Here is a 26,648-nt window from a genome sequence, read left to right on the forward strand (position 1 = left end):
AAGTGGGGGTCTGCAGGCAAAATAAACTTCTTCTGGGCTGGCATTCTTGTAACAGGTGGCATAATTTGGGAGGATTGGTCTTTCATTGTGAGGTTAACACCATTGTCTTTCTCCATAGACCAGTATGGGACAGAACCAAGATAAACTAGAAGGAGAACAGGCCATCGGTGAAGGTTTGAATGAGATGAGGCCAAGCCCTGACTCTGGAGGAGCAGGCAGTCATACAGGTGATGTCATGGAGGGAGGAAGCTCCTGTGAGGAGGAGACTGGTAACACCAGGGGAAATTCAGGCAAACCAGACACTCAGGATCTGGACGGGAGCCCCAACCAAGAGCCAACAACACCTTTTAGTGAGAGGAACATAAATTTGTGGGTGAGCCCTTTTGCTGCAAGGGAGGTGAGACAGGGAGGGGCTGCAGGAAAGGAGGGAGGAGGAGGAGGCAGGACCGCTCCACTGGTTCCACAGGAGACGGACAAGAACCAAGAGAGTAGTGCGAGGTTTGAGGAAAGAGCTGGAGCACATAAGCTGTTCAATCAAATCAAGAGAGAGGAGAAGAAGACTAAGGAAGAGACTCACACATCCTCAAAGATCAAGATGGATTATCAGGATAAGGGAAGCGTCCAATATGAGGAGATCCAAGATAAAAACTTCTCAGCTGGAGTTTTAAATGAAAAGTCTGGCGCTGCTGTTACCTCAGAGGATGCAAATTCACTAGAAAACACTATAGAGGACTCTGTGATGGTGAAGATGAGCAGATGTGGAGCTCATGCAGGAAGGGAGTTGTTACTGTCTGTTCAGCAAGATCAACATGACACCATCATGGCTGAAGTTGAAGATATTAAACTCTGTAGTGGAACAGTGGGCTGCTTGAGTGAGAAGGAACCGCCTACAGCTCAACCCCAACATCCTTTGAAAAACAGTCTGCAGAAAGAGTCTCTATTAGGCGTGAGTGATACCATTCACTGTAGACCTCCAAAAGAGAGGCCAGAGAATGATACAAAAGAGGAAATTTGTGAGGTGAAGCCGGTTTTGAATGACTACTCTTCAAAAAAAACCAAAGGTCACTGACACGGCTGATCAAAGGGAGTCAGTAAGGCCTTATCTACCAATGGAGACAACTGAAACAACCACAAATGAAAATATAGACTTGTGTTCAACATTGAATCCAGCCTTTGAACCCAGTTCTATTTTGGAGAAGCTACTGAAGAGAGACAGAAAGGAGACAACCCCAGCTCTTTCAAAAATAAAAGAGGTTGACACAAACGACAAGAACACAATGGATATTGCTGCCAAGAGAATCCTTGACAGCGCTGCAACAGTGCTATCCACCAATCAAATTGATCACTCAGATGTAAATACACCTTCAGTATGTGACATGAAGAGGTTGAAAGAAAAACAGCCTAAAGAAAACCATGCAACCAAAGATCATCACATTAGGGACGTGGATATAAAACAGGCAGCTGCTGCTGACAGTATGACCTCAGATTGTTTTCAGCCTGAAGTGATTGGGAATACTATGTGTGAAAGCTCACTCACAAAATCCCAGTGTTCCAAAGCTGATTGTCTGAGTGCAGAGGAGAACATTAACTCAACAGATGCTTCAGTCAATGAGGATATGGAGATAAAGCCAAACATGAGCCCCTTTAAAAACCTGTTTTCAGACAACTTACAATCAGCTGTCTCACATGAGAGAACATCATGTGAAATGAGTGGTGTGATCGCTGAGGAATCTGCATCTTTATCAGTGTTTGATGTAAAGTCTCCACCCACCAAAAGCGTTAGACAAATTGCAGACTCATGCCATTTACTCACTGATGAGAAGACAGAAACCAGTACTATAAGACCACCGCTACAAATAAAGAGTGTCAGTGAGTGCAAAGCTGATCCGCAGTTATCTGGCTCTGCATGCTCCGATACTCAATCTATAAGGAGGAAGAAGGTGAAGGACTCCACTGAGGACACTGCTGCACCAGCTGTGAATGCTGGCTCAGTTTTTGTTGCAGCTGGCACAGTTATCTCAGAGGAAAGACACCAGATCATAAGGCAGGATCTTAATTTGACCCTTAACACAGAAAATATGATGCCAGATCAACCTGATGAACAACTTGGAAAAGAGGGAAATGACAGCATCTCACTGAGAGATAAATCCCAAAGCACTCCCAAATCTAGGCCTGTCTCAGAACTCATAAAAGAGACCATTCAACTGCATGAAAAGCTGCAGCAACAGGACCGGACAAAGCCAGCTGAAATCAAGTCTGATGAGCAGGGCCAGTCTGTGAAGGTGGCACAGATGAAGGCAGCTTTTGACTCGGCTCAGAAGTCCACAGATAAGGCAATCGAGAGGAAGCCGTCAGTGAGAAGAGGTAAGGGTAAAATCTGGTTTATGACAATAAATAAATAAATAAATAAATATATTTATATATATACATATATATATATATATATATCACACTCTATACTATCAAATGACAACATGGCATCATGACTTTGCGTAAACATACACGCCACTTTCCTAAAGCCAAATGGCGTGTTATCAGTATGCATTTTGAGCTATCCACGTGTATGTCTACGCTGTATACAGTGGAGGTAAACATACACAAACTGTGGAAAGTGCAAAACACATGAGGTACAGGATAGCAGGTAAATAAATTGGTAAGTAATTTGCTATTCAAAAAAACAAAACAATTAAGTCTGCTTTCTTGGTCCATGAACCATGATAATTTGGACTGCCAGATTCACCACAAACACTTGCATCAAGCCTAATCTATAAGACTGAAGGAGGGGGAAGAGAATATAGGTTGGATGATGGAATGCAGCTGTTTTCTTCTGTCAAAGGTCTGCATCACTCTGGATGTGTGAAATAACGCCATCTTGTGGTGCTGTAATACACTTGCGGTACATTGTGTTCTTCAGGAGAATTGGGAGATATTTCTGACGTTATAAAATTATATCTAGAACAGTAGGTAGGCCTATGCATGTTCTATTGTTTCGCTGCATATCACAAACTGGACATATATTTTTCTTCATAGACATTAGAAGCTGACTGCATAGTAAAGATCAAATAATTACTTTTTCCTATAGAACCATTCAGCCGTTCATACCGTTCACTTAAATATCCTTATACCGTATCCATACATTTACCCCACCTCACTCAAGGTTGCACGTACACACATAAACACGCACAATACCTACTTACCTACCTACTTATTATTGCCTTACCTGTCTACCCCTCACAAAAAATAACTACACAAATCCCATTAATTTATAAATAAATGTGATCATTTGGGTAAGTAGAATTATGTTTTTTCTGATTATGGTATGATTACAATATAATAGGGTGATAATGATAAATACATGGTAAATGAATCAAATTAGACAATAGGGGTGTCACAATAATACCAAAGGATATTAAAATACCATAAAGACAATTAATGGTGATTTTCTGTAACTGGGAACCTGAAGAAAGGAGGCGTGAGTTTTGTTCCTTGTTATCCAAAACGTCACTCTGATTGGCTGTTGAAGCTGTCCGTCTAAGGTCACTGATCCACACAGGGCTCGCCAAGCCAAAGCAGGGGGCGAGACTAGCGTCAGAGTGGCGAAAGAGCCATAGGAAAGAGCGCACACAGAACGAGTGGTGTGGTGTCAGCATAGCAGCGGCTCAGGCAGAGGGAGGAATCAAGTGGGATACGCGTTGGGCTGTGTTATATCGTTCGGCTTTCTGGATACTTTCATTTCCTCTCAGAAGGTAGGTTACAGATTACGTTGATTTTTCTGGCATTTTTTGTTTGTCCACCTCCCCTCCCTCTAAATTGGTTCTAAAGGTCTTCGTTTGTCCACATAACGTTACAGCCATCCAGACAGGAAAGTGCATGCGCTAGCTAAAATGAATTGGGATAGTCTGTAGCACTTTTTTTTTTTTTTTTTTTAGCTAGCACTAGCCTTCAACGGCGGTTAACTGACAGTACAAAAAAGTTTCTAACCGATAACCGAAGCAATTGCTTGTTTCAAGCAAGGTTTTTGTTCCTTTTGGTGTTGAATGGGTTCGGTAGATAATTCACGACATGAAATGTGCTGTTGCACGTTATTGAGCGGGGTGGGGTAACGTTAGCTAGCTAACCATAGTGCGGCAGGAAAACTTATCTCCATAGATCCACATTAACGGAGGTGCAGGCAGCACAACCGCGCCCTGGTCTATGGCACCCTGACTGTTAATAAAGGCTGTTCACATTGAACAATTGGCTCCAAACAAACTAAACATCCAAGAATTAACTCTTTAATTTATAGAGACGAATATTTTTTTTGTCAAACGGGGCTCTTTGATTTATTTCCAATATCCGGAATATTCATCCAGATGCCAGGGTTAGATTTGACCCACTAACACATTAGTACGGAAGATGGGCCTAAATGGGAAAGGGTCATAGCATAGGAGCGGTCGCTGCTTCCATGCTAGCAACTAAGATGTTACCCAAAAGCATAATCACGGTGTCCTCCACCAGCTCTGCTTGTTTCGCCATAACACGTGCAAAAATGTTGGTATGGAATTATGCAAAATCAGTACAGATAATTAACATGTTATAGTTCTAGTCAATGAGGGCAGACATATTGTGTTGCTGGACCTGAGTCTGTTGCACAGTCCATCGGTACAATGTTGACAGCTGTTTTAAATTGGAGTCCTTTTTACAGCAAAACAAGGGTTTGGTTTAATTATGTTCAAGTCGAATTAAGATAGGGTACATTATTTACTAGTAGTGCTGCTTGTATTTAAAGACATTTTATTCCCTGAAAAGTCTGGTCTACCTAAATGTTTTATTTCCACAACTGGACCACATATGTTGTAATTAAATTGGGTTTGCACATTAATGAATTTTTTTGATAGGGAAATGCAATCTCGGAGTGTGTCATAAGTCGGGCTGCCACTGAAGATAATTTTTATTGTTTTTTTTTTATTCATCATATAGTCTTTTAAAAGTGAAGTAAAAGAATATCGTCCATCCCAAGCTATAATAATAATCAATTAGTTCTTTTTCTGTCCCTCAGCTAATCGATTAATTGAGAAATTGTTTTAGGCACTGGTAAGAAGTATTATGAATAAGCCCCACCCTGTGATTCTCAAATACCGTTACCTTTCTGGGAAAGCAATGTATTAAATTGATCCAAAACTGAAGGTTGTAGGGAGATCATTAAAGATGCTCCCATTTTCACTCGGCAGTTGTAAATAGTCCTTGCAGTCGAGCCCTAGTGGCTGTGTGATGACCCAAATAGTCCTCTGTGTGACCCCTCCATCTGTATGCCACCACCGGCTCATTTGCTTGCTCATAACAATAGGGCAGTTTGATTTGTCCAGTAATGACCGTGGTTAGTGTGCCAAAAGGGCAACATGATTTGCATATTTGGCCCCTGTCTTGAACTAGGTTATTTATGGCGCTTTTCCCTTACATGGTACCTACTCGCCTTGACTCTACTCGCCTTTTTTGGATTTTCATTACGAAAAAAAGTACCTGGTACCGGCTAACAGGTACTTTTTTTAGTACCTGCTCAGTCGAGGTTCCAAGCGAGCTGAGGCGAGCCGAGAAGGTGACGTGAAACCTTGCAGGCTGCTGATTGGACGGAAAGAAGCGTCACTGATCACTGCATTGCTAGCGAGAGACGGCATTTTTAAATAGTTTAGCCAGCGGTGTTTTTTTGCTGCCGGAGGCTCCACGCAGAGCTTTCTCCGTAGCATACAAGTGGCCTGATGGTTATACTGGTGTGTGCATGTGTGATGTGTGTGTGTCGAGTCGCCGTATGTGTGTGTGTGGGGAGCTAGTGAGCGAGGGAGAAGTGAGAGAGTGACGGCGATTATCTCCGCAGCGAGTAGCGACTCTAGAGTCATATATGTGACCACGGTGGGAAATCTGGAGCAGTAAATGTTAACTCTTTGATATCATGTTGTTTACGGAGACTGAGAACCAGGATATGCGTCAGGGATATGTCAATGGGAAAAGCAAGCTACTAAGCCACGCCCACAGCAGTCGCTATGACGACCAGCCACGCTGAGGCGATACTAAAATCTGCAATGGAAAACGGACGCACGGCGAGTAGAGGCGAGTCGAGCAGGTACCATGTAATGGAAAAACGCCATTAGGTCCCTGTGTGTAATCAGCTTTGGGGTTGGAGAAGTTCTCCTTGCCCAGACTTGCTGTGGGATGCAGAGCAGGAGAAGGCTGGCAGAGCGACCCCCAGGGTCAACAGCCAACATTACTACAGCTGTGTTTGGGCTTGTTAACCATACTAGACGCATCAACCTCTGCTAGTTGTGCTGCAGTACAAGGTCCTTACGTGTGCGTAGCCTGCCTTCCTATAGCAGAGCTGAGAGAAGTAGAGGGGAAATAAACATAAGATGTGAAGGAGTATTTGTTCCTATCAACTGCAGCAAGGAGTGCTGATGTGGGCTGTGGTGAAGTCACGAGTGCATGTTTGAATTGGTTTCAGGAAGATCATATAGTTTTGTATCCAGTATCTATTACATTTACTTCATCAGTGTTGAAGGAGATCTGGTTGTTCCCTGCTGGCCATCTGAAGTCATTGTTCATTATTGTACTGAAAAATGTAAGAATTAACGGTTCAGCCTTGGGCTTTGTTTTGTGGACTAAGGAATCTGCACATTAGATAGAAAGTAGCTCAGCAGCCGTTTGATATCTCTCCTGATACAGTTCTGACTGTCTGACGCTTTTTGACAGAACTTTCCTGCCGATCGGCATGATGAGGTGATCACATTTTTAGTAGCGGTGGGAGGGAAACAACGCATGTTCTGTTTGTTTACTAGAAAGTTTGTGTGTTGTTTTTTTGGCGCCGCAGATATGGAAACACTTCAGATTTCAAGCTGAGGAAAAATGTAAACCCCCTGACCAAAAAGATTATTATAAGCTCACTGCAGGTAAAAAGCCTTTGCTTAGAGGTGCATTACCGCCAGCATGTGGTCTGGAGTTGCTACACTCTCATTAGCCGCTTTCCAACCGGAGGGATTTTTGCAGTTCCTCGAACATTACGTTCCTAGAACCCTTTTTTTCTCGTTTTGCAACTGGACCAATTTGGGGATTATTAAGTTCCTCTAGCCACAGTTCCTGTAACTCTTTCAGCTCCTACTTCAGGGCAGGGTCTTTTCCCATTTCCGCATAGTGGTGGTTGGATGGCTGTGTTATAATAACAAAAGGTCAGTTCCTATGGCCACTTGGCCAGTGTGAATGCAAATGGTAAAACCGGTTTTGGGGGAGAGTAGTTAATAGAACTGTTTACAAGTGGACTGTTCCTATAACTACGTTGCTGTAACTACTTGGTCGGAAAGAGGCTTTTATGAACTTATGAAATAGGAGAGAAGCAGTTTAAAGTTGATGACCGAGCTGGATGAGAGAGTGTGAGAGAGAACTGTAGTCAGCTGATCAGGAAGAGGAAAAGGCATACTACTCTCAAACTGTAATATTTAGGAGTTGAATTTTTTTGTAAAAAGTTGAATAGGGTTTTTGCATTTGTCCTTGTCCTCGTGGTGTCTGTTGGGCTGATCACATGATGGAAAAGAAACTTAGACAGAGGTTATATATTCAGGTTGTGATGCTGTATGTATACTAAAGTAATGCTACACACTGTCATATAAACCAGAGCTTTTCCTGTTGTGAGTAATTTTATAAGATTGTAAAGTAGTCTCTTTTAAACCTTGACTTTTAAGTAGGATAAGAAGTTTCAAAGTAAGTCCTAAGTCTCGCAGCACAGAAATTGATAGAGTTTTTGATCGAGGTTTTTGATGGAGTACAATTTAAAGCATGGTAAGCGTCACACTAAACATGTGGACGTGTTCTGACATTTATGTTTCCTATGTCTGAAATCTAAGGAGCCTGTTTTTCCTGTTTTGTGGAATGAGGAAGTTGGCAAAACCTCATTTAACTTAAGGTGTTGAAATCATGTTATATCTGTCTGCCACACCAAATGCTTCTGATACAGTTACGCAACATCTAGGCTACCTAGTTAAAAGAATTTGTGTCTGCAAATCTCATTTCCTACAAAGTATAAAAGAATATAACGGCATTCCTTGAAACCCTGGTCCGTAATAAATTGTGTTCCAGTAGTATTTAAATTGAGCAGAGCACAGACTGCATGGTCACTTGGGTAGGGAGAGGAGAAAAACCAGCACCTTATCTCATTGTTGCAAAAAGCACTGGAATGTAGCTGGAATCTGATTACAATGGTGGTCCGTGGCCTTGGTTACAGGAAGGGGATTTAGGTGGCGTCTCATGCGGTCTTGGTTACAAAAGGCAGAAGGCAGTCAGTGTATAGGGAGCAGTGAGGCGTGTGTGTGTGTGTGTGTGTGTGTGTGTGTGTGTGTGTGTGTGTGTGTGTGTGTGTGTGTGTGTGTGTGTGTGTGTGTGTGTGTGTGTGTGTGTGTGTGTGTGTGTGTGTGTGTGTGTGTGTGTGTGTGTGTGTGTGTGTGTGTGTGTGTGTGTGTGTGTGTGTGTGTGTGTGTGTGTGTGTGTGTGTGTGTGTGTGTGTGTGTGTGTGTGTGTGTGTGTGTGTGTGTGTGTGTCATGGGTAGCAAGCGTGGGAAAGAAACGTCTGTGGCCATTACTGGCAGTTAAGACAATAAAATAACAATACTGTAACTAGGGCTGGACCCGAATATTCGTTCGGTGGGTTGGTATTCGATTTGAAAATTTGACATTCGAATATTCGGTATTTTTTATTTTGGTTTATTTCTTTTCTGCATTTATCTCTCGTTCACAGTCCAGTTGGTGGCGGTAATGCACATTTAAGTTGGTTAGCCAACCGACAATAAACTACAAAAAAGAAGATACTGTCGGTACACGATGACGGCCACTTCGAGCATTTAGCAAGCTGGGCAGAGAAGCTAGCGGCGATAACAAGTGCGAAAATGGAAAACTGTTTCGCGTTTTTCTGTTGTGATTTGGCCAGAAACTTCAACATTGTGAGGCGAAGAGATCGTTTTGGAATATAAAGCTTGGATATTACATTTCCTTGGACTCTTGGGGATTTATGAAAATCAAGTTTTGGTCAAAATACCACTAATGTTGCTGAAAGGACAACAAAAACAGGTATGCATGCACTCTCGGCTGCGCAGATTACGGCTGAATTGTTTTATTTTCTGTTACTTTGTAACAGTTGTTTAAAGATTTAATGCTTTAAAGTTATAAAAACGCTCAGGAGTGGAAGTTTTATCGAGGTTACAGCGACGTCACAAAGTGTCCCGTTGACGGGACGGTGATCCTTGAGAGGTTAAAAGTTTATTAATTCTGAACGCGTCTGGCCTGTCAATCTATATTGCACCAAATACGTCACTGCACTCCATTGTGAAGTCGTTTGGATGAAAGGTTCTCAAAATGATCAAAATGCAGACAGACAGACAGACACATAGAGATTCCTGCCCTTATTAGAGATAATAATCTGTTAAGCCCCCTCTCTCCGAAGCTTTGAATATTCGATGCTCATTACTACCGAAGCTTCAAAGCTCAAAAAATGGTATTTGGACCAGCCCTAACTGTAGCTCCCACAAGTTGTATTTGCCCTGTATTGTAGGCACATTGGCCTACAATTTGTTAGATGGATGTACCTTAAATGCATGGCCTGTAGTGACCTGGACTGTGGCTACCAAAATGACGCAAGCAGCCCCAGCAGGGATGTTAGCAATAACAACAATGATGAAAAGCAGCAACAAACAAAGGAATTGCAAAACTAAACATTTAGCAGATAAGACCTGTTGAGAAACATGGTTGAGCCTTGTTTTAATTGCTGATTGCGTGTGTCCACATAGGGCTTTATGCATGCCAGTGACCTCAGCTTTAGACTAATAAATGGCTCAAGATGAGACCAATGTCTCTGGCTTCTAACAAACTTACACTTCTGCGATCAAGATGCATATTGCAGTTTTAAGTGTTATTGGACATGCAGCACTCACTATGTCTTTATATGTTCTAGTGCTGAAATAGTTATACTGTAAATCTGTGGTTTTAGTCAATTATCAAGGTTCTTAATTCCTCTTATTTGTTTTTCACTAAATTTCTGATTGAAAGTGTCGTCTCTTGCTTCACTGTTGGCCAAGCGTCTGTCGGCCTTTGTCTCCACTAGTTCTTTGACGTCGGGTGAGTGTGTCAGAGCCTTATGAATGTGCGAGGACTAGTGAGTTTTTTTCAGTCAGATTCAACCTGGAAACGGATCTAGAAACGGGTCTATTTTCTCTCAACATGGCAGTCAATACCCCTTCAGGGTAACAACCTCAGGAAGAACTATCAGAAATATTTATACTTGGCATGTCTGATGATATAAGCTTATGTAATAGTAAATTATAAACATAGTATCCTAAAATAACTGTGTTGTGGAGACTGTTTAGGATTTACCATAATTGTATCTCTATTTCTGCTGTCCCTCCCTCTCCCACATCAGCTCATCCCAATTTGTGGCTGGGATTTGTCCCTGGTTATGTCACATCTCATTCACCAAGCGCACTATAAAACCGAGCATCACGGACCGTTTTACACCCCAAAACAAGGTGGTGAAAAGATATAAACGCTGTCTATACCGTTTTGTATTGATAAACATGGTTCATACTTGTTTTGCATTGTCCAGAATTTTTCAGATTATTTCGACTGATATTGCTATATGATTCACGGCATTCGAGGGAATTGTCATTTTTGTATCATTATTCTAATTCTTATTGAAAAAAATGTGTTTTTTTTTTTTGCGAGGATCTGTACCAAACAATAAAGATTTTTTTTCTTTTATTCTGTAGGATACGATTTGTAGGCCGGGACGCCTCTGCAGCAACACATTACTTTCATAATGGTTCAACACATATTTTGCCTTTTTAACAAATATTGCGCCCCCTGCAATATGGATATTGCACTAGTCCATATTGCAATTTTGATAAAATTGTGCAGATCTAATCCTGTTTAGGCTGATTATCTGCGGTAGCAGGATCTTTTTGTCCAAGTGTTGTAGGTAAGCAGTTTAGTCAATCTCATCCTATGTCCAGACATTTCTCTAGGAACTTAAGCCCAAGTTTAGTCTTCTGACATCTCTTTAAACAACCGTTTATTTACTACTGCTGTGCCTTTTGTTATCAGGGTGGGGCAGCAATATGTAATGTCTTTGAGCCCTGTCAATGAGAAACCAGTTGTGAGTACAAATATCTGTTGGCAGAATGGGGTGGCCCCATGTTTTAATTGGAATATGTGACCATAACTGAATGTGGCAGGGATAGGCAGCATTAAATGTCTCCTGTCACTGTGGACGTGCCATAATCTTACATGTTTATGCACATGCTCCAAAATGTATACACAGTAACCTTCCAAAAAGTGAATGTCCCAGTTGTAGGGACCTCCGATTACTCTGTAGCACAAAGAGGAGACATTTAGATTTTCCTGATGGTCACCTCCAAGTGCTTCATTGATCTTAGTGTTCAGTTACTGAGATTCATATTGGATCAAGTGACAGAAAAGGGGTTTGCCTTTCCAGTAATACATTCTGGCACACTGACCAAACATGAGCCCTTACTTTTTGTACTTGTTTCCTATTTGTAGCTGTTTTGCAGTTTTATGTCAGAGCAAAACAATTTCCACTTGGTTTAATGGAAGGCAGCAGTCTGTACTGTGACTATGAGGTAGACGAGAGGAAGACCCACTATGGCCTAACACAGTGAGCTTAACTGCAAGCATGAAGGGCCTAAATTCTTCCATTATCACGTTCCTTTTCATACCATTTCAACTTTGTGCACAACCCCATCATTTGTGTTTTTGTAGTCCTAAAGTATGGTCAGAATAACCAATAAAGGTGAAGTATAGCGCTCAATTATTCGTAAGATACACATTTCCTCAACAGAATTGTCAGATGTAAATGGAGTTAAGGGATGCACGCAGAGAAGGATGTTAAAGTGTGTCACACTGGTCCCATTTCCTGTTGGTTATTTCCTCCGGCGGTAGGGTCCTCCATTTGTCTCTGCACATCGGGGTCAGCTCTGCTGGCTCAGGAGGCAATAAGGTACATAGCTCTCCTTTCATCTGATTGGCCCTACTGATACTTGCGGTCTTTTTGCCTGAATTAAGGCGGGATCAGTGAGCTGTAAATCTCAGGCGTGTCACTCAGTAACATTGCATTACCCCAAAGTTTGTGTCTCTCTCTTGCATATGTCTGAGGCTGTTGGACTAGTGCCAGGCTTTTACTGCCTCAACAGAGCCCCTGCTGACATTGTTGAATTCAAATGTCAGCTGTGATAATTTTGACGTTAATGTTTGGGAAAGGGGATGGGTCATAAAAGCTCAATATTAAATAATTGATTTCAAAAGGATTCAGTGTTGTGTCTTTAATTGGGCTCCTGCATATTTTGAGGTCTTTGTATTTTTATAAATTTTTCCTTTTGTAATTTTGACCGATAAAGATGTTACTGTATAATTCAGTTTTTTTTTTTTTTTTTTTTTTTTCAAATCTTTTTTAATTTTTTTAGCTTATTCATTAGTTGATGAGGGAAACAAGTCTTCTCGTGGTTATTATACATAGATATTTCTTTGGTGTCAAGAATGACTGACTGTGTTCCTTATTACAGTAGTTTCTGGTCTTTCTGTGGTAGCCGCAGAAGTCTAACAGGAAGTTGGCCATCTGGATAAATCCTTTGCTAGTTTCGAGCAGAATAACCCTACCCCTCTGGTTCCTGTGTGCTGCTCTTTTTATCACAGTATCTGAGCTACTAGTTAAATAGTTTAATGATACCAGCTTTCAAATTGATATTGATTGTGAAAAATTTAAAAGTACAGTGTTGTGTTATGTTTGCTAATTTGTGTTGCCTCCATAGACTAGAATTGCTCAGAAGCCTGTAGATCTACAGCATTTATGCAAACATTTTTTAAACAAAAGTGACATGTGATAATTAATGCTTTGATTGGGAGTACACAATCTCATCACTTCCACTGATGTAATTCACCTTAGTTGTGGCAATAGAGCTGCACTGTCTAACATCTTAGCTTGGTTCAGCTGCCACTTTGCTTCACTAAAACCATACAGTATTGGTGTCAGGACAGCTATGCTTTTCAGTTGGTCCATCGTACATCCAAGATTTTACGCAAGTTCACGCACAACCAGGGTGCAAAAATCCACTCAATAGCTTACCGTTGTTTTTGTTTTTTTTGGCATATTTAAACCGCATTTGGATGGTGCTAATTTTGTACCCTGCGCACAACTGGCAACTAAATAGTCTACATTAACTGGAAATTTGTGCACAACCACCATAAGCAGGCCACACAGCATCCATTTCTTTTTACTGTCCATGCTCTCTTTGTAGGCTTACTTGTTATAGGCTCAGCTCATCAGGTGCGGGTGAGAGATAATGATGTTCTTCCATAAGAGTCCCGCTGGAAAGGGAGCTGGTTTGGCATTTGCGCATGGCGGGGTTGGGATCTTTCTTTCCCAGTGAATGAGGTGAGATTTGAAACCTTGGATGAAGTTCTGCCTAGGAGGCTCAACACAAGTGTTGTCATGTGCAGCTCTAAGGTCTGAGGTGATTGAGTCCCGAGTGTTAAAAATGATTCCAGGTCGATGTTGAGCCTAAAGTTATCAACATTTCAGCTAGAGTCTGATTTGAGTTCAAGTCCAGGACTTGAGCAGCATAGTAAATGTAATAATTGACATAAGGGAAATTCCTCAATTGTATAAACATGAATGATTTTCCGCCAGAAATGAAGCCTAATGTTTTGTTTTGTTTCTCTTTTGTCTTATCACATATATCAGTTGGAATGGCTGCCAACAACGGTGAGCATCCAGTGACTAAGAAATGGTGATACCTGCCTGAAAAGGATCGTCAGGATACACCACTACCACACAACAAGGCTTACTCACCAAGAACCAGTGTTATAGTCAGCTGCAACCCCACCCAGTCTGCTCTGACCTACAGCGTGTACACTGATTTAGCCCAACCTTCTCTTCATAAAGGTTTCATATCCAAACTGTCAGTTTTGGCAATAATGCACAGAACTAATGACAAATTGTTTTCTGTGACTGTATCATAGGTCACATTTAGCTGTCATCTTGGGCATAGTGGGACAGAACTACTCCTGATTTGTTGCCTTCAGAGTTGTTGATTGTTACGATAGTAAGATATGATTTTTGAACATTTCCTGCTGTTTGTAGAGCTAAAGGATAGTCTGACTGGGATCTTTGTGAATGCCCAGACTGACCTCAAGAATGCAGTGATTGTTTTGTCGAGACTAAACACACTATTGTAGTGCTAAAACGGCACATCTTATAAAGCTCTCCTGCATAAAACAATGTACTATTCTGCTGCAAATTAACTAGTACTGTTGTGATAACCGCAATATTGAAATACAACTAGGGTTGGGTATTGTTTTGTTTTTTTCTTCCAATACCGGTGCTAAAACGATATTTTAAAAATTATGCCAATGGCTAAACGCTACCTGACAAATACTTTAAAAACTTTGAAAACAGTCGGTGACCTTAAAGAACGGCTTGTTTATTGCTGGGGCCATATGGTCAAATTTTTAAATACTTATTTTAACAATAACTTATTTCACCAGTCAATTGCTGTTTATATAACTTTGAATGCACCTTGAGATTTCGAGTTGCATGTGAATGCACCATTGAGTCCCTTCTGTGTTGTTTCTCCAACAACTCCGACAGCGGCAGTGGCCATGGTGCACCTAGGCTACACTGTCTTTAGCTGCATACTGTTGTACATCCCAGTGTTGGAACATTTACACCGTTTAGCTGTCAGCATTTTAACAGTGTTTAAGCCAGCTACAAGCTAACAGTAGGCTAACATTACTTGCTGTGTAATATTAAATAGCGTCACGTGCGCTATTCGCTCGGGTATATAATGGTCTCGGTTTTGGTACCCAACGCTAAATACCATGCTATTGACAAGCCGCAGGGTTTGGCCATGTTCACGTATTTTTCCTTTTTTTTCTTTTTTTTTCTCATGAGGATAGGCCCTACTTGTCTCACAATTCAATGCGTGTGTATTGAATGTTCAATAAATTCATAATGAAAAGAGTTAGGAGTGTAATTTTCCTTGAACCGCTTCGGATAATGAGTTAGGCTCTGTTGGGTTTTTGCAGTTGACTGTGCGTTATCATGTTGGATGTGTTTCCATTCACATACCCTACAAATGTAGAGCAATGGCGACACACCCTCCTTGTTTTTTTTAACCCAACTCTCTCTCCGTTGCGGTTGTTTCTTACTGGGAACCCGCAGACAGGTCTCCCAGTTCCGGCGTTTCATGTGCGCTCGCCATAGTGTGACCGACTCGCAAACCAATCTGCTTTTTTTATGCTAACCTCAGCATGTGTTGCTAATGGCGGACAGCTAAAAGTTTCTTGACGGAACTTGCGCTTGTGAAATTTGGTTCTGCATTACGTGCATCAATCTACATACCATTTAATTACCAGACAACGGAAACTTAGCATTGGGTTTTACCACCATGGAAAGACATGGAGGCTGTTTGGAAATGAACATTTTTACCATTTCAATAGTCTGCCACAATAGTTTACATTTCAGGTGAGAAATAGGCCATGCAGTCATGCTTCATTTTACATCTACAACGCCTAAGTAATTCTTCACAAGGTTCAGTAGTTTAGAGGCAGCGTGTCAGTGCTGCGTACTCCTGAGCTTAGTAAATTTAGACTGGTTTTGGAAGGCGAGGTCTCCAAATGTGGAGATACAACTAAGTTTATCAGTTGTTTGCATTTTGACATACGTATTAGTTTGTATTTCTTACTCTTGTATTGTGTTTCTTTCCTGTCTTGGTATTCCCCTGATGTTGCTAAGCAGCATGTCTGTTTGCTAAACATGTCTTGGAGACCGATGGCAGCCAACCAAACACCCATGCAATTGTCCATAGCATAAAGTGAAATTTTGCTCTGCTTTTTTTCTTTCCTTTTTTTAACCTTGACACAACTGTGTGTCTTGCTGCTGGATGTTACGTTTACTGAAACCCTCACCTGTTGCAGACAACACTAAGCATAACGCCCAGCAAAAAGAGAACATGCCTAAGAGAGCAGTCCTGAAATGTTTCCGTGATGCAGACTGGCAGGGAAGGGAATATTAAGGTTCTCCGCCTGATGGATACCCAGCATTGATGATCGCAGATGACTAGGCAGTCACTTTATTAATTATATATACAGTAAACTGGCCCATTACCACATCCTAAGTCTATCTCTAAAGTAACGTAATCGTAAATAATTGTTGAGGTCAAAAGCACATTTTTAAATATTAGCCCATATTTATTATAGCTACAACATACTTAAGAGGAGAAATCATCATAATAGATTAACCTCCTTTTTTTTTTTTTTTTTTAGGAAAGAGCACTCACTCCAGAACATATGGAACCATTTGACAACCAGTAGGGACTAGCTCTAATTGACCATGAGCAGTGGCCAACAATTAGCCTGTCAAACACTCGACAATCATTTAATTTAACATTTATGCCGAATTCAACTTACTTTCAATCCTATTCATAATTTACCCCCCAATATCTTATTTTAAAGGATTTTTATTCCATATTTTCTTAAAGGTACACTGTGTGTAGTGTTTTAAGTATTTTATTAGCTAAAATCAATGTCTTCATTCATAAATATGTCCTCATTGGTGTAAAATTACCTCTGCCAATGATCGGACTTATCCTCGTAAGCGAAGAATTTCTTATCTGTATTTACATTGGACGGGGAAGTCCAAGGAGGCTTCCATGTCGTTCCGCCATTTTGAAAGACTATAATTGTTGAGAGGGACATAAAGCACTATCCTACCTGTCTATCTAATCCACAACGCGTTTTCGTTTAGAGCCAGCGTCACGTGACTGAAACCAGCTGAAACGGAGAAGGAGATCAGTGAGAGGCGCTTGTCACTGCCCTGGCAAATTTGAAAGCCTGCACTGCACTTTAGTTCATAATGGAGGATCATACTTACGCCGAGCCACAGGGGAAGAAATCCTCGTCGCCAAAAAAGACATGTTGTCATAGCTTCTTGGTACATAATGGCTACCGTAGTTGCGACACGCATTTGAAAAAGCGAGGCGCTAGAGAGCACTATTTGTTTGAATGCAAAATACAATTTCACTAGCCTGGATGCCAGCCGAACTTAGCCCCGCCCACAAAATTTGAGGTCGGGATTCTGACTAGAATCTGAGTAGGACCACGTCAGGCTACAATTTTACTGCTAGATGGGAGAAATTCCTACACAGTTTACCTTTTTTTTTTAATGAAATTGTAAAAAGAAAATTAAGATCAGGGAGATGAGCTGAAAACACCCCCATAATGCTGCTAGTCTTTGACCAGTATTTTTAGACAGCATGAACTAAATAAATCTTGGCTAAGTTAAATTTCTATCCCTGATTGGAACTAAAAATTAGCTCTGTAACGGAAAATGGTTTATACTGTTTATCAATTCGGATATTCTGGATTAAATTTCTACCAGAGGGCAGACACACATCACATCTAACTTGTCTCATGCATATGGTACACACAGTTGCTCATCAAGGATTGCTGGTATTTTCTTCAGACACAGTACATACTAGACAATTAGAGCTGTATAAAGCTGCCCTCTGTATGTTAATAGGACAGTTGTACAGTGGTGTGAAAAAGTGTTTGCCCCCTTCCTCATTTCCTGTTCCTTTGCATGTTTGTCACACTTAAGTGTTTCGGAACATCAAACCAATTTAAACAATAGTCAAGGACAACACAAGTAAACACAAAATGCAATTTGTAAATGAAGGTGTTTATCATTAAAGGTGAAAAAAAATCCAAACCATCATGGCCCTGTGTGAAAAAGTGATTGCCCCCTAAACCTAATAACTGGTTGGGCCACCCTTAGCAGCAACAACTGCAACCAAGCGTTTGCGATAACGTGCAATGAGGCTTTTACAGCGTCCTGGAGGAATTTTGCCCCCTCATCTTTGCAGAATTGTCCTAATTCAGTTACATTAGAGGGTTTTCGAGCATGAGCGGCCTTTTTAAGGTCATACCACAACATCTCAATAGGATTCGGTCAGGACTTTGGCTAGGCCACTCCAAAGTCTTCATTTTGTTTTTCTTCAGCCATTCGGTGGTGGACTTGCTGGTGTGTTTAGGATCATTGTCCTGCTGCAGAACCCAAGTTCGTTTCAGCTTGAGTACACGAACAGATGGTCGGACATTCTCCTTCAGGATCTCTTGGTAGACAGCAGAATTCATAGTTCCTTTTATCACGGCAAGTCTTCCAGGTCCTGAAGCAGCAAAACAGCCCCAGACCATCACACTGCCACCACCATATTTTACAGTTGGTATAATGTTCTTTTTATGAAATGCAGTGTTCCTTCTACGCCAGATATACTTGGACACACACCTTCCAAAGAGTTCCACTTTTGTCTCATCGGTCCACAGAATGTTGTCCCAAAAGTCTTGGGGATCATCAAGATGTGTTCTGGAGAAATTGAGACGAGCTTTGATGTTCTTTTTGCTCAGCAGTGGTTTTCTCCTTGGAACTCTGCCATGCAGGCCATTTTTGCCCAGTCTTTTCCTGATGGTGGAGGCATGAACGCTGACCTTAACTGAGGCAAGTGAGGCCTGCAGTTCTTTGGACGTTGTTGTGGGGTCTTTTGTGACCTCTTGGATGAGTCGTCGCTGCGCTCTTGGGGTAATTTTGGGCGGCCGGCCACTCCTGGGAAGGTTCACCACTGTTCCATGTCTTCGCCATTTGTGGATAATGGCTCTCACTGTGGTTCGCTGGATTCCCAAAGCTTTGGAAATGGCTTTATAACCCTTTCCAGACTGATAGATCTCAATTACTTTCTTTCTCAATTGTTCCTGAATTTCTTTGGGTCTCGGCATGATGTGTAGCTTTTAAGGATCTTCTGGTGGACCTTACTGTGTCAAGCAGCTCCTATTTAAGTGATGCCTTGATTGTGAACAGGTGTGGCAATAATCAGGCCTGGGTGTGGCTAGAGAAATTGAACTCAGGTGTGGACAACCACAGTTATAGTATGTTTTAACAAGGGGGGCAATCACTTTTTCACACAGGGCCATGATGGTTTGGATTTTTTTTCACCTTTAATGATAAACACCTTCATTTACAAATTGCATTTTGTGTTTACTTGTGTTGTCCTTGACTATTGTTTAAATTGGTTTGATGTTCCGAAACACTTAAGTGTGACAAACATGCAAAGGAACAGGAAATGAGGAAGGGGGCAAACACTTTTTCACACCACTGTATAAGAAGAACAGCTTAAAGATTACATAATGTAACATTTACTATATTGTATACAAAACAATAATGGTCAATCAACTACGGTGGCCGACAGGGGCAAACGCCCTGCAACTTCAGAAAACACATGCAAATAGACAAAACACTAGCAAATTAAGAAAACAACTACATTAATTTGACAACACATGTGCAGCATTCAGCAAACGCGCTGCATATACATACAACACAACCAAATATACAAACACGCTGCAATTTAAAAAAAAAAAAAAAAAAAAAAAAAAAAAAAAAAGCAAACCCCGAAAAAAGAGGCGATGCAAAAAGAAACAACTTCATTAATTTGACAACACATGCGCAGCATTCAGCAAACGCGATGCAAATACATAAACGCGATGCGAATAAAAAAAACGAAACCCCGAAAACAAATGCAAAAGAAAAACGCTACATCCAGATTCCACAACGGAAGTTCTCCAGGCCTCTAGAGGGAGCAGCTAATCAGCTGGATTTTCGACCCCTTTTCTGCCTTTTTATTAGAGTCGGGTATGGCTGCATAGTAATAAGAGAACTCCTGTCTCATGCCCTTATTAATGACATAATATAATATATTAGTAATTTGTCTCTGCTCCCGTCTCAGCCGGGACGCTGGTGCTTGAGCTTCGACCTTTCAAAATAAAAGCTCGCGTTTGGTCGGCTCGTCTTCCTTTGGTGTTTTGGATGTTTTTGAACCAAACCGTACGGCAATCATGCTAATGAATACAATAACTTTTTCAGGGATCTATTACTTACAACACAATGGAGCAAGCAAAGCAGTTTTGTCTTTATTTGCAGGCAGGATTTATTCAGTTTGATAAACCCCACGGTAAATTGGCTGGTTTTTTAAATATAAATACCCTGTTATAAATAGTCGTTTTTTTGTATTTCAAGAGCTAATTGCTCCACAATATGAATACAGATTGGTCACTTATTTTGTTGTATAATCACAATATTGAGGAGGTCTACACTTCAGTGATGCGCTTTCGGACCTGGAAATTAAACCCTCTTAATTAATGTGGCTTAAACAAACGTCAACGTTAAACACTGATGCAGTTTTAAATGTTCTATTACCACGAGTTTACGAACACGTTTACAGACTCTGCTGATTGAGTATCAGCTGTGACCCCAGCCGAGACACACCCACCAAACGAAAGAAAACATAGGCTATCTCAAACATAGACTAAATATTTACAGTCTATGATCTCACCGTTGCACACCGTTCTGAGATTGAACTCTCTCTCTCTCTCTCTCTCTCTCTCTCTCTCTCTCTCTCTCTCTCTCTCTCTCTCTCTCTCTCTCTCTCTCTCTCATACACAACAAAATAAGTGACCAATCTGTATTCATATTGTGGAGCAATACGCTCTTGAAATACAAAAATAGACTATTTAAAATAGTCCCTCCCTGTTTAGTAAACCAGCCAATCAAACTGAATAGCCTAAATCCGGCCTGCACATAAAGACAAAACTGCTTCGCTTGCTCCATTGTGTTGTAAGTAATCGATCCCTGAAAAAGTTATTGTATTCATTAGCATGATTGCCGTACTGTTTGGTTCAAAAACAACCAAAACACCAAAGGAAGACGAGCCGACCAAACGCGAGCTTTTATTTTGAAAAGTTGAAGCTCTAGCACGGCACCAGCCTCCCGGCTGAGACGGGAGCAGAGACTGTATATTACTAATATATTATTTTATTAATAAGGGCATGAGACAGGAGTTCTCTTTTTACTATGCAGCCATACCCGACTCTAATAAAAAGGCAGAAAAGGGGTCGAAAATCCAGCTGATTAGCTGCTCCCTCTAGAGGCCTGGAGAACTTCAGTTGTGGAATCTGGATGCAGCGTTTTTCTTTTGCATTTGTTTTCGGGGTTTGTGTGCTTTTCTTTTTGCATCGTTTTTTATTCGCATCGCGTTTATGTATTTGGTTGTGTTGTGTGTATTTGCATTGCGTTTGCTGAATGCTACGCATGTGTTGTCAAATTAATGAAGTTTTTCTTTTTGCATCGCTTCTTTTTTCGGGGTTTTCTTTTCTTTTTGCATCGTTTTTTAATTGCAGCACGTTTGTATATTTGGTTGTGTGTATGCAGCGCGTTTGCTGAATGCTGCACATGTGTTGTCAAATTAATGTAGTTTTCTTAATTTGCTTGTGTTTTGTCTATTTGCATGTGTTTTCTGAAGTTGCAGGGCGTTTGCCCCTGTCGGCCACCGTAATCAACAGATTAAAAACCTGCAAACCTCCAATATTAGAAAGCAGCTCCTGCAGCTGTATCTGCTGGAATTTGACATAGGAAACTGTTACTAAGTCGCCCTCTAGACAGGTAGCTGATTTAGTTGTCTGTTCACATGTAGCTTCTATTCTACACCCAGATTGTGTGACAAATCTGTAGGTCCAAAGGTAAGCAAACAAGCCTCACTCCTCATGACAAAGTTGTCCTTGTTGAGTGTTGCCCCAGACTACCATCACGGAGCAACTCTTCTTTTCCCATTTTTGCAGTGTTGGACAAGCTACTTGGAATATGTAGTGACCGAAGCTACCAGTTATTCTACATTAAATTAAGCTTCACTACACTGACTAACTGACTTGTTGTACCTTCTGCTGGTAAAAACTACTTAGTAATATTTCAGAGTAATCTAAACTTTTCCTCTGTTCCCTCATTTTTTATTTTTCCCCCCCCCCCATCTTCACCCTCTTAAATGTACTGTATTTATTTATACATTTAAGTTGGCCATCTTTCCATCAAGTAAACTCAAGCTTACGTGTCTGCATTCACCTGCAGCAAAGATGTCTTAGGCATCAGCCCACGGGTTGTTACGTGATGTCACGTCATAAGGAAGCGCTTCTGTTGGATGCACATACATGTCCATGTATGGTTGTGCGGTCATTTACTAATCCCTATGTACTACTTGATTAATAAAAGAGCTTAGCTCCTGAAAAGCTATTTGATTCAGAAAACGGTGACCATGCCACCAGGCTACGGAGAATTGTAGTTGAACTAGTAACGCCACTACTTGTAGCGCCATCTGCCCAACACTTGACTCAACTTGACATTGAAAAGTAATTGCAACTATTTATGTAATGATTCTTGGCTGCTGATTATATCAGGGTGTCCGCCGGGTTTTAAAAAGTATTGAAAGGTAGTAAATCAAATTAGTAAAAATTAAGGCCATTAAAAGGTATTAATCGCCATTTTACGAGGTATTAATTTTTTTATTAATAATTATTAATTTTTTTGCAAACGGAGTTGTCCATTTGTTTTATTATGTCTATTTAAGTTGATCTTGTAAAGTTTGTGTGATACTATATCCTATCCCGCATCGGGTGATAGCCTATCTTAGCCTGACAAGCCCACATCAAGATGTTGGGTCTGGGAGCTCACCATTGGCAGGGCTCAATCTGAGGGGCGGGATAAAAGGTTGTCTTTCATATTCCCTCTGCACGCTACAACCAAGCAGAGCAACGAAGAAAATAGCGGAGCTAGTTGATAGCAGGTTGATATGTTAAACTTTTGCCGTATCCGGTCGGCAAAACTCCTCACACATCTAACTTTTTGAGGAATTACTTCCGTGCCGTTCTTTCTTTTCTCAAAGAAAAGCTTAACTCCAAGTCTTCTAGAGTTGCGGTCAAAGCCGATTCCAAAGACCGCTGTTAGCCAGCAGCAGCTCTTCTTTGTTTAAAAGTTGTTTGTATCCCACAAAGATGAACCGAGATCCTGAGTGGTGCATCACACAGATGAAGAGTATAGTGCAAACATTCCTCCAGGGAAAGCAGTTGACAGGTGGCATCTCAGCTGGTAAGAAAATATTGTATAGGGACCGTAGAAGTCGGTTATTCAGATTGATTGATTAAGGACATGTGTTAGCGGTCTCAGTGTGCAAGGTGGTTTTGTGCATTCTCGTAACAGTGTGGAAGTGTCATTGCTTTTACCTAAATAAACTTAAAACAAAAAGTAAGGAAATTTGTGTTTGGTAGATTATTTCTCTGTGTTAACAATGCTTTTTGGCAATACATCTTATACCGTTGGAAAGCCTGTTTAGTTCCCTTTCAAATGGTGCCCCATTTGTAAGGAACATGCATTTGTGGGATAAGCAGCAGCGCTTAGTATGTGGGTTGCGCCCATGAAAAATTTGCCAAATCTTCTCTGCCAATGCCAAACAGCTTATTCTGCCATTGACTCGTTTGGTGGATTGAATGATTGAAGTTTGAAGAAACAAGACATATTGGCAATTTAACAATTCATTCATTTCACAAACGGGAGCCTCGGTAGCGTGTGGAAGAACCATACACAGCCACAACAGCCTGGCACCTCCTCATGCTGGTCACCTGACTGGTCACACACTGCTGTGGGATGGCATCCCATTCTTCAACCAGCATTTGTTGCAAGTCAGCCAACGTGGTTGTGTTGGTCACTCTGGCACAAACAGCACGCCCAAGCTGATCCCACAAGTGTTGAATGGGGTTGAGGTCAGGACTGTTGGCAGGCCATTCCATCCTCTCCACTCCCACATTCTGGAGGTAGTGTCTGATAAACCCCGCTCTGTGGGGACAAGCATTGTCATCTTGGAGGATAGAGTTTGGTCCCAGACTGTGGAGATATGGGATGGCCACTGGTTGCAGAATCAGGCACCTGATTGTCAGCCCCTGGGGGTACCAGAAGCTCAAAACAAGAGTCAATAGCAACAGCAAAGAGAAGCTGTTTTTTCATCGGCGCAACCCACATACTGAGCTCTGCTGCTCATCCCCCAAATGCATGTTCGTTACAAATTGGGCACCATTTGAAAGGGAACTAAACAGGCTTTCCAGCGGTATAAGATTTATTGCCAGAAAGCGTTGTTACCACAGAGAAATAATCTACCAAACACAAATTTCCTTACTATTTGTTTTAAGTTTAATTTATTTGAACAAGTTCTGAAAAAATATACTACCATATTTCCTCAAACAAAAGCCGGGGCCTTTATTTACCTGAACTGCAGAAGGAAAGCATTGTGTCAGTTTGAACCCTGTAAATGTACCGGGTATTTATTTCAAATACAGGTACTACATATTGCTGGTATATTACAGTAAGAGCATACAGTAGTTGCTGGTTTGCAGCACACCAGTATCTGATTAACGTTACAGAAGGTAGCTAGCTAGCTTGGTTTCTAGCTCCAGGTTTACTTGTTTCCTCCCACCTCCAGCTAGCTAGCTAGCTAGCTGTGCTCTGCTCTTGTCGGCTAATCTTGTCAGCTCATCCTTCTGTTTCTTCCAGTATCGCATTCTCCTGGGGTCAATGTCGAAATTTCTTGCAGCTTTTTCACCCGAGTTTTCCTCTGCATACTTTAAAACTCGTTTTGTTGTTGAAAAGTCCGTCAATAACACCAGAGCCCGTCATTCTCTGCTAGCATTAAATGAGACCCGCGTTACATCCAATGTAGCTACTGCCATCTATTGGCACCATAGACCGTATTGGCACCTGTCGCTACGTTACTGCAAACTACACTTGGCTGAGTTACACATACAGCCGCATTGACTAAAATACCGTCAGGACAATAATCCAGAAAAACAAAGTGTGGAAAAAAGCGTGAATATATTGTTGAATCTGTGAAATTAAATTGGTAGAAATGTACATTACAATGAACTTGAATTTTTTTTTTTTGACTTAATATTATATGAAAGGCATTTAGGAGATTATCCACACTATTTTTTTTTCCCCGGCCTTAATTTGAGACCGGCCTTTATTTGTCCGTGTTGACCACGCCCCCGGCCACTATCAGAGGCCCGGCTTTTAATTGACTACCGGTTTTTATTTGAGGAATTACTATGTACTCCTTGCTCTCAATGTAGATGCTGTGATGGATGACAGTGTTTCCTCTAGAATTGTTTTCAATAGCGGGGGTGGGGGTGTTGAACGTCAAAAAGTAACGTTACCTGAAAACAGCGTGTAGGTTCTTTTTAGCATTTCATATCACACTGTCAGTCACTATGACCACTACTACTAAGGTCAGAAACATTGATTGTGCCAAAATATGAACAATAACGTCACTGTCAACGGGCATATAATGTTAGCTACCGACCGTTACCTTAAAACCATCCAGCAAACAGACGGTGCCGTTACCTGAAACCGGTGATTTAACGTCACCGCTCATATTACACACAGTTTAACAACAAAAACTAAACGCTGAGTGAACACGTTTTTCATGTTTTTTTTCCCTCATGGGGAAGAAAAAGCAATTCAATTGAAGCACTTACCATGACATCACAGGTTCACTTAGTTTCAAGTGGTTATAATGGCATCACAAGTTCAAACAGTGAATGCTTGTTTGCTTGTCTGTGCGTATGTCTGTTTTCTTGTATGTCACTTGCCTCATGGAATATTTTCCATGTGTACACATTTGGGTGTCTGTACATACAGAAGAAGGTTCACTTAGTTTGAAGTGGTTATAATGGCATCAGTGAATGCTTGTTTCTTTGAACTGCTTTAATTTATCATTTTATTTCATCTATTAATTTTATTCTAAAAGTGAAATAAATGCAAGCTGGGTTAGGGTTGCAAGATGTTTCCAAAGTCAGTGAGTCTCAATCTATTCTGTTGACTTTCCCTATCTGCATTATTCTATTGGACTAGAGGGTGTAGTTTTATAAATCTCAAACTCTGTTTAATGGTTAGAAAACGTGTTGCCGTATAAACCTGCAATTCAATGGCGTGTTGGTTTTAAAAAATATTGAGACGGTATTAAAAATGGTATTAAAAGGTATTGAATTTACCTCCAGGATTTCTGATACCCTGTTATATTCTGTGAAATTAGATAATATTACCTTAAACACCTTTTGTCAAAGTATAATTTCTTGCCTTTTAAAAAATTACATTACTATAATGTACCAGGACTCTTGGAGACTGTCTATAATTGGATGTCAGTCCATTGCTCTTGGTCTGCATCAGCCCTTGAGTAATCAAATTCAGTTTCCTAGACAAATGCACTTTTTATCCAGATATATTTAGAAGAGGATTTAGAAAATCTTATGTTATGACACTTGAGTGTTGATCTTCCTTAAACTGGGGATTTTCCAGTTTTCACTGTTATTTGAACCACTTTGTCTTTAAGCTCACTGTCTGTGTTTAGAGACATCAAAAAGAAACTGTTGTAATGACTTACGTGTTTTGGGACACTCCCACATCCCTACAGGAAGAACTTCCTGCTTGTGTTATGATCCTTGTCCTGTCGGAAACAAGCCATACAAGTGTTTCTTGCTCTCTCTCGCTCTCTCTCTCGCTCTCTTTTACACACTCTCTCACTCACACACACAATGGAAATCCACCTCCAAAACATATCCCACATCCTGTACTGTGCTTTTATTATGTTGGTGATTCAAGCTGGGAAACCGTTACCATGTGCTGTGTCAAAAAAGATTTGAGGAGCTTTACTAAA

At 41.0% G+C, this 26,648-nt stretch overlaps 1 protein-coding gene across 3 annotated transcripts in view; it reads left to right on the forward strand.

Annotated features, from left to right (window-relative positions):
* The first annotated feature begins 3,567 nt into the window (after nucleotides 1-3,567).
* coro1ca (coronin, actin binding protein, 1Ca) overlaps nucleotides 3,568-26,648 on the forward strand; it is a 43,506-nt gene continuing 20,425 nt past the window's right edge. The window contains exons 1-2 of one of the 3 annotated variants that reach the window (XM_028577351.1): nucleotides 3,568-3,746; nucleotides 13,760-13,780. In XM_028577351.1, the coding sequence (XP_028433152.1) occupies nucleotides 13,765-13,780 (16 nt within the window). In that variant the 5' untranslated portion in view covers nucleotides 3,568-3,746; nucleotides 13,760-13,764. The other 2 variants (XM_028577352.1, XM_028577353.1) reach the window with 2 other exon arrangements.

The sequence above is a fragment of the Perca flavescens genome, chromosome 5 (assembly GCF_004354835.1).
Source record: "Perca flavescens isolate YP-PL-M2 chromosome 5, PFLA_1.0, whole genome shotgun sequence".
In the NCBI taxonomy this organism is placed as follows: Eukaryota; Metazoa; Chordata; class Actinopteri; order Perciformes; family Percidae; genus Perca; species Perca flavescens.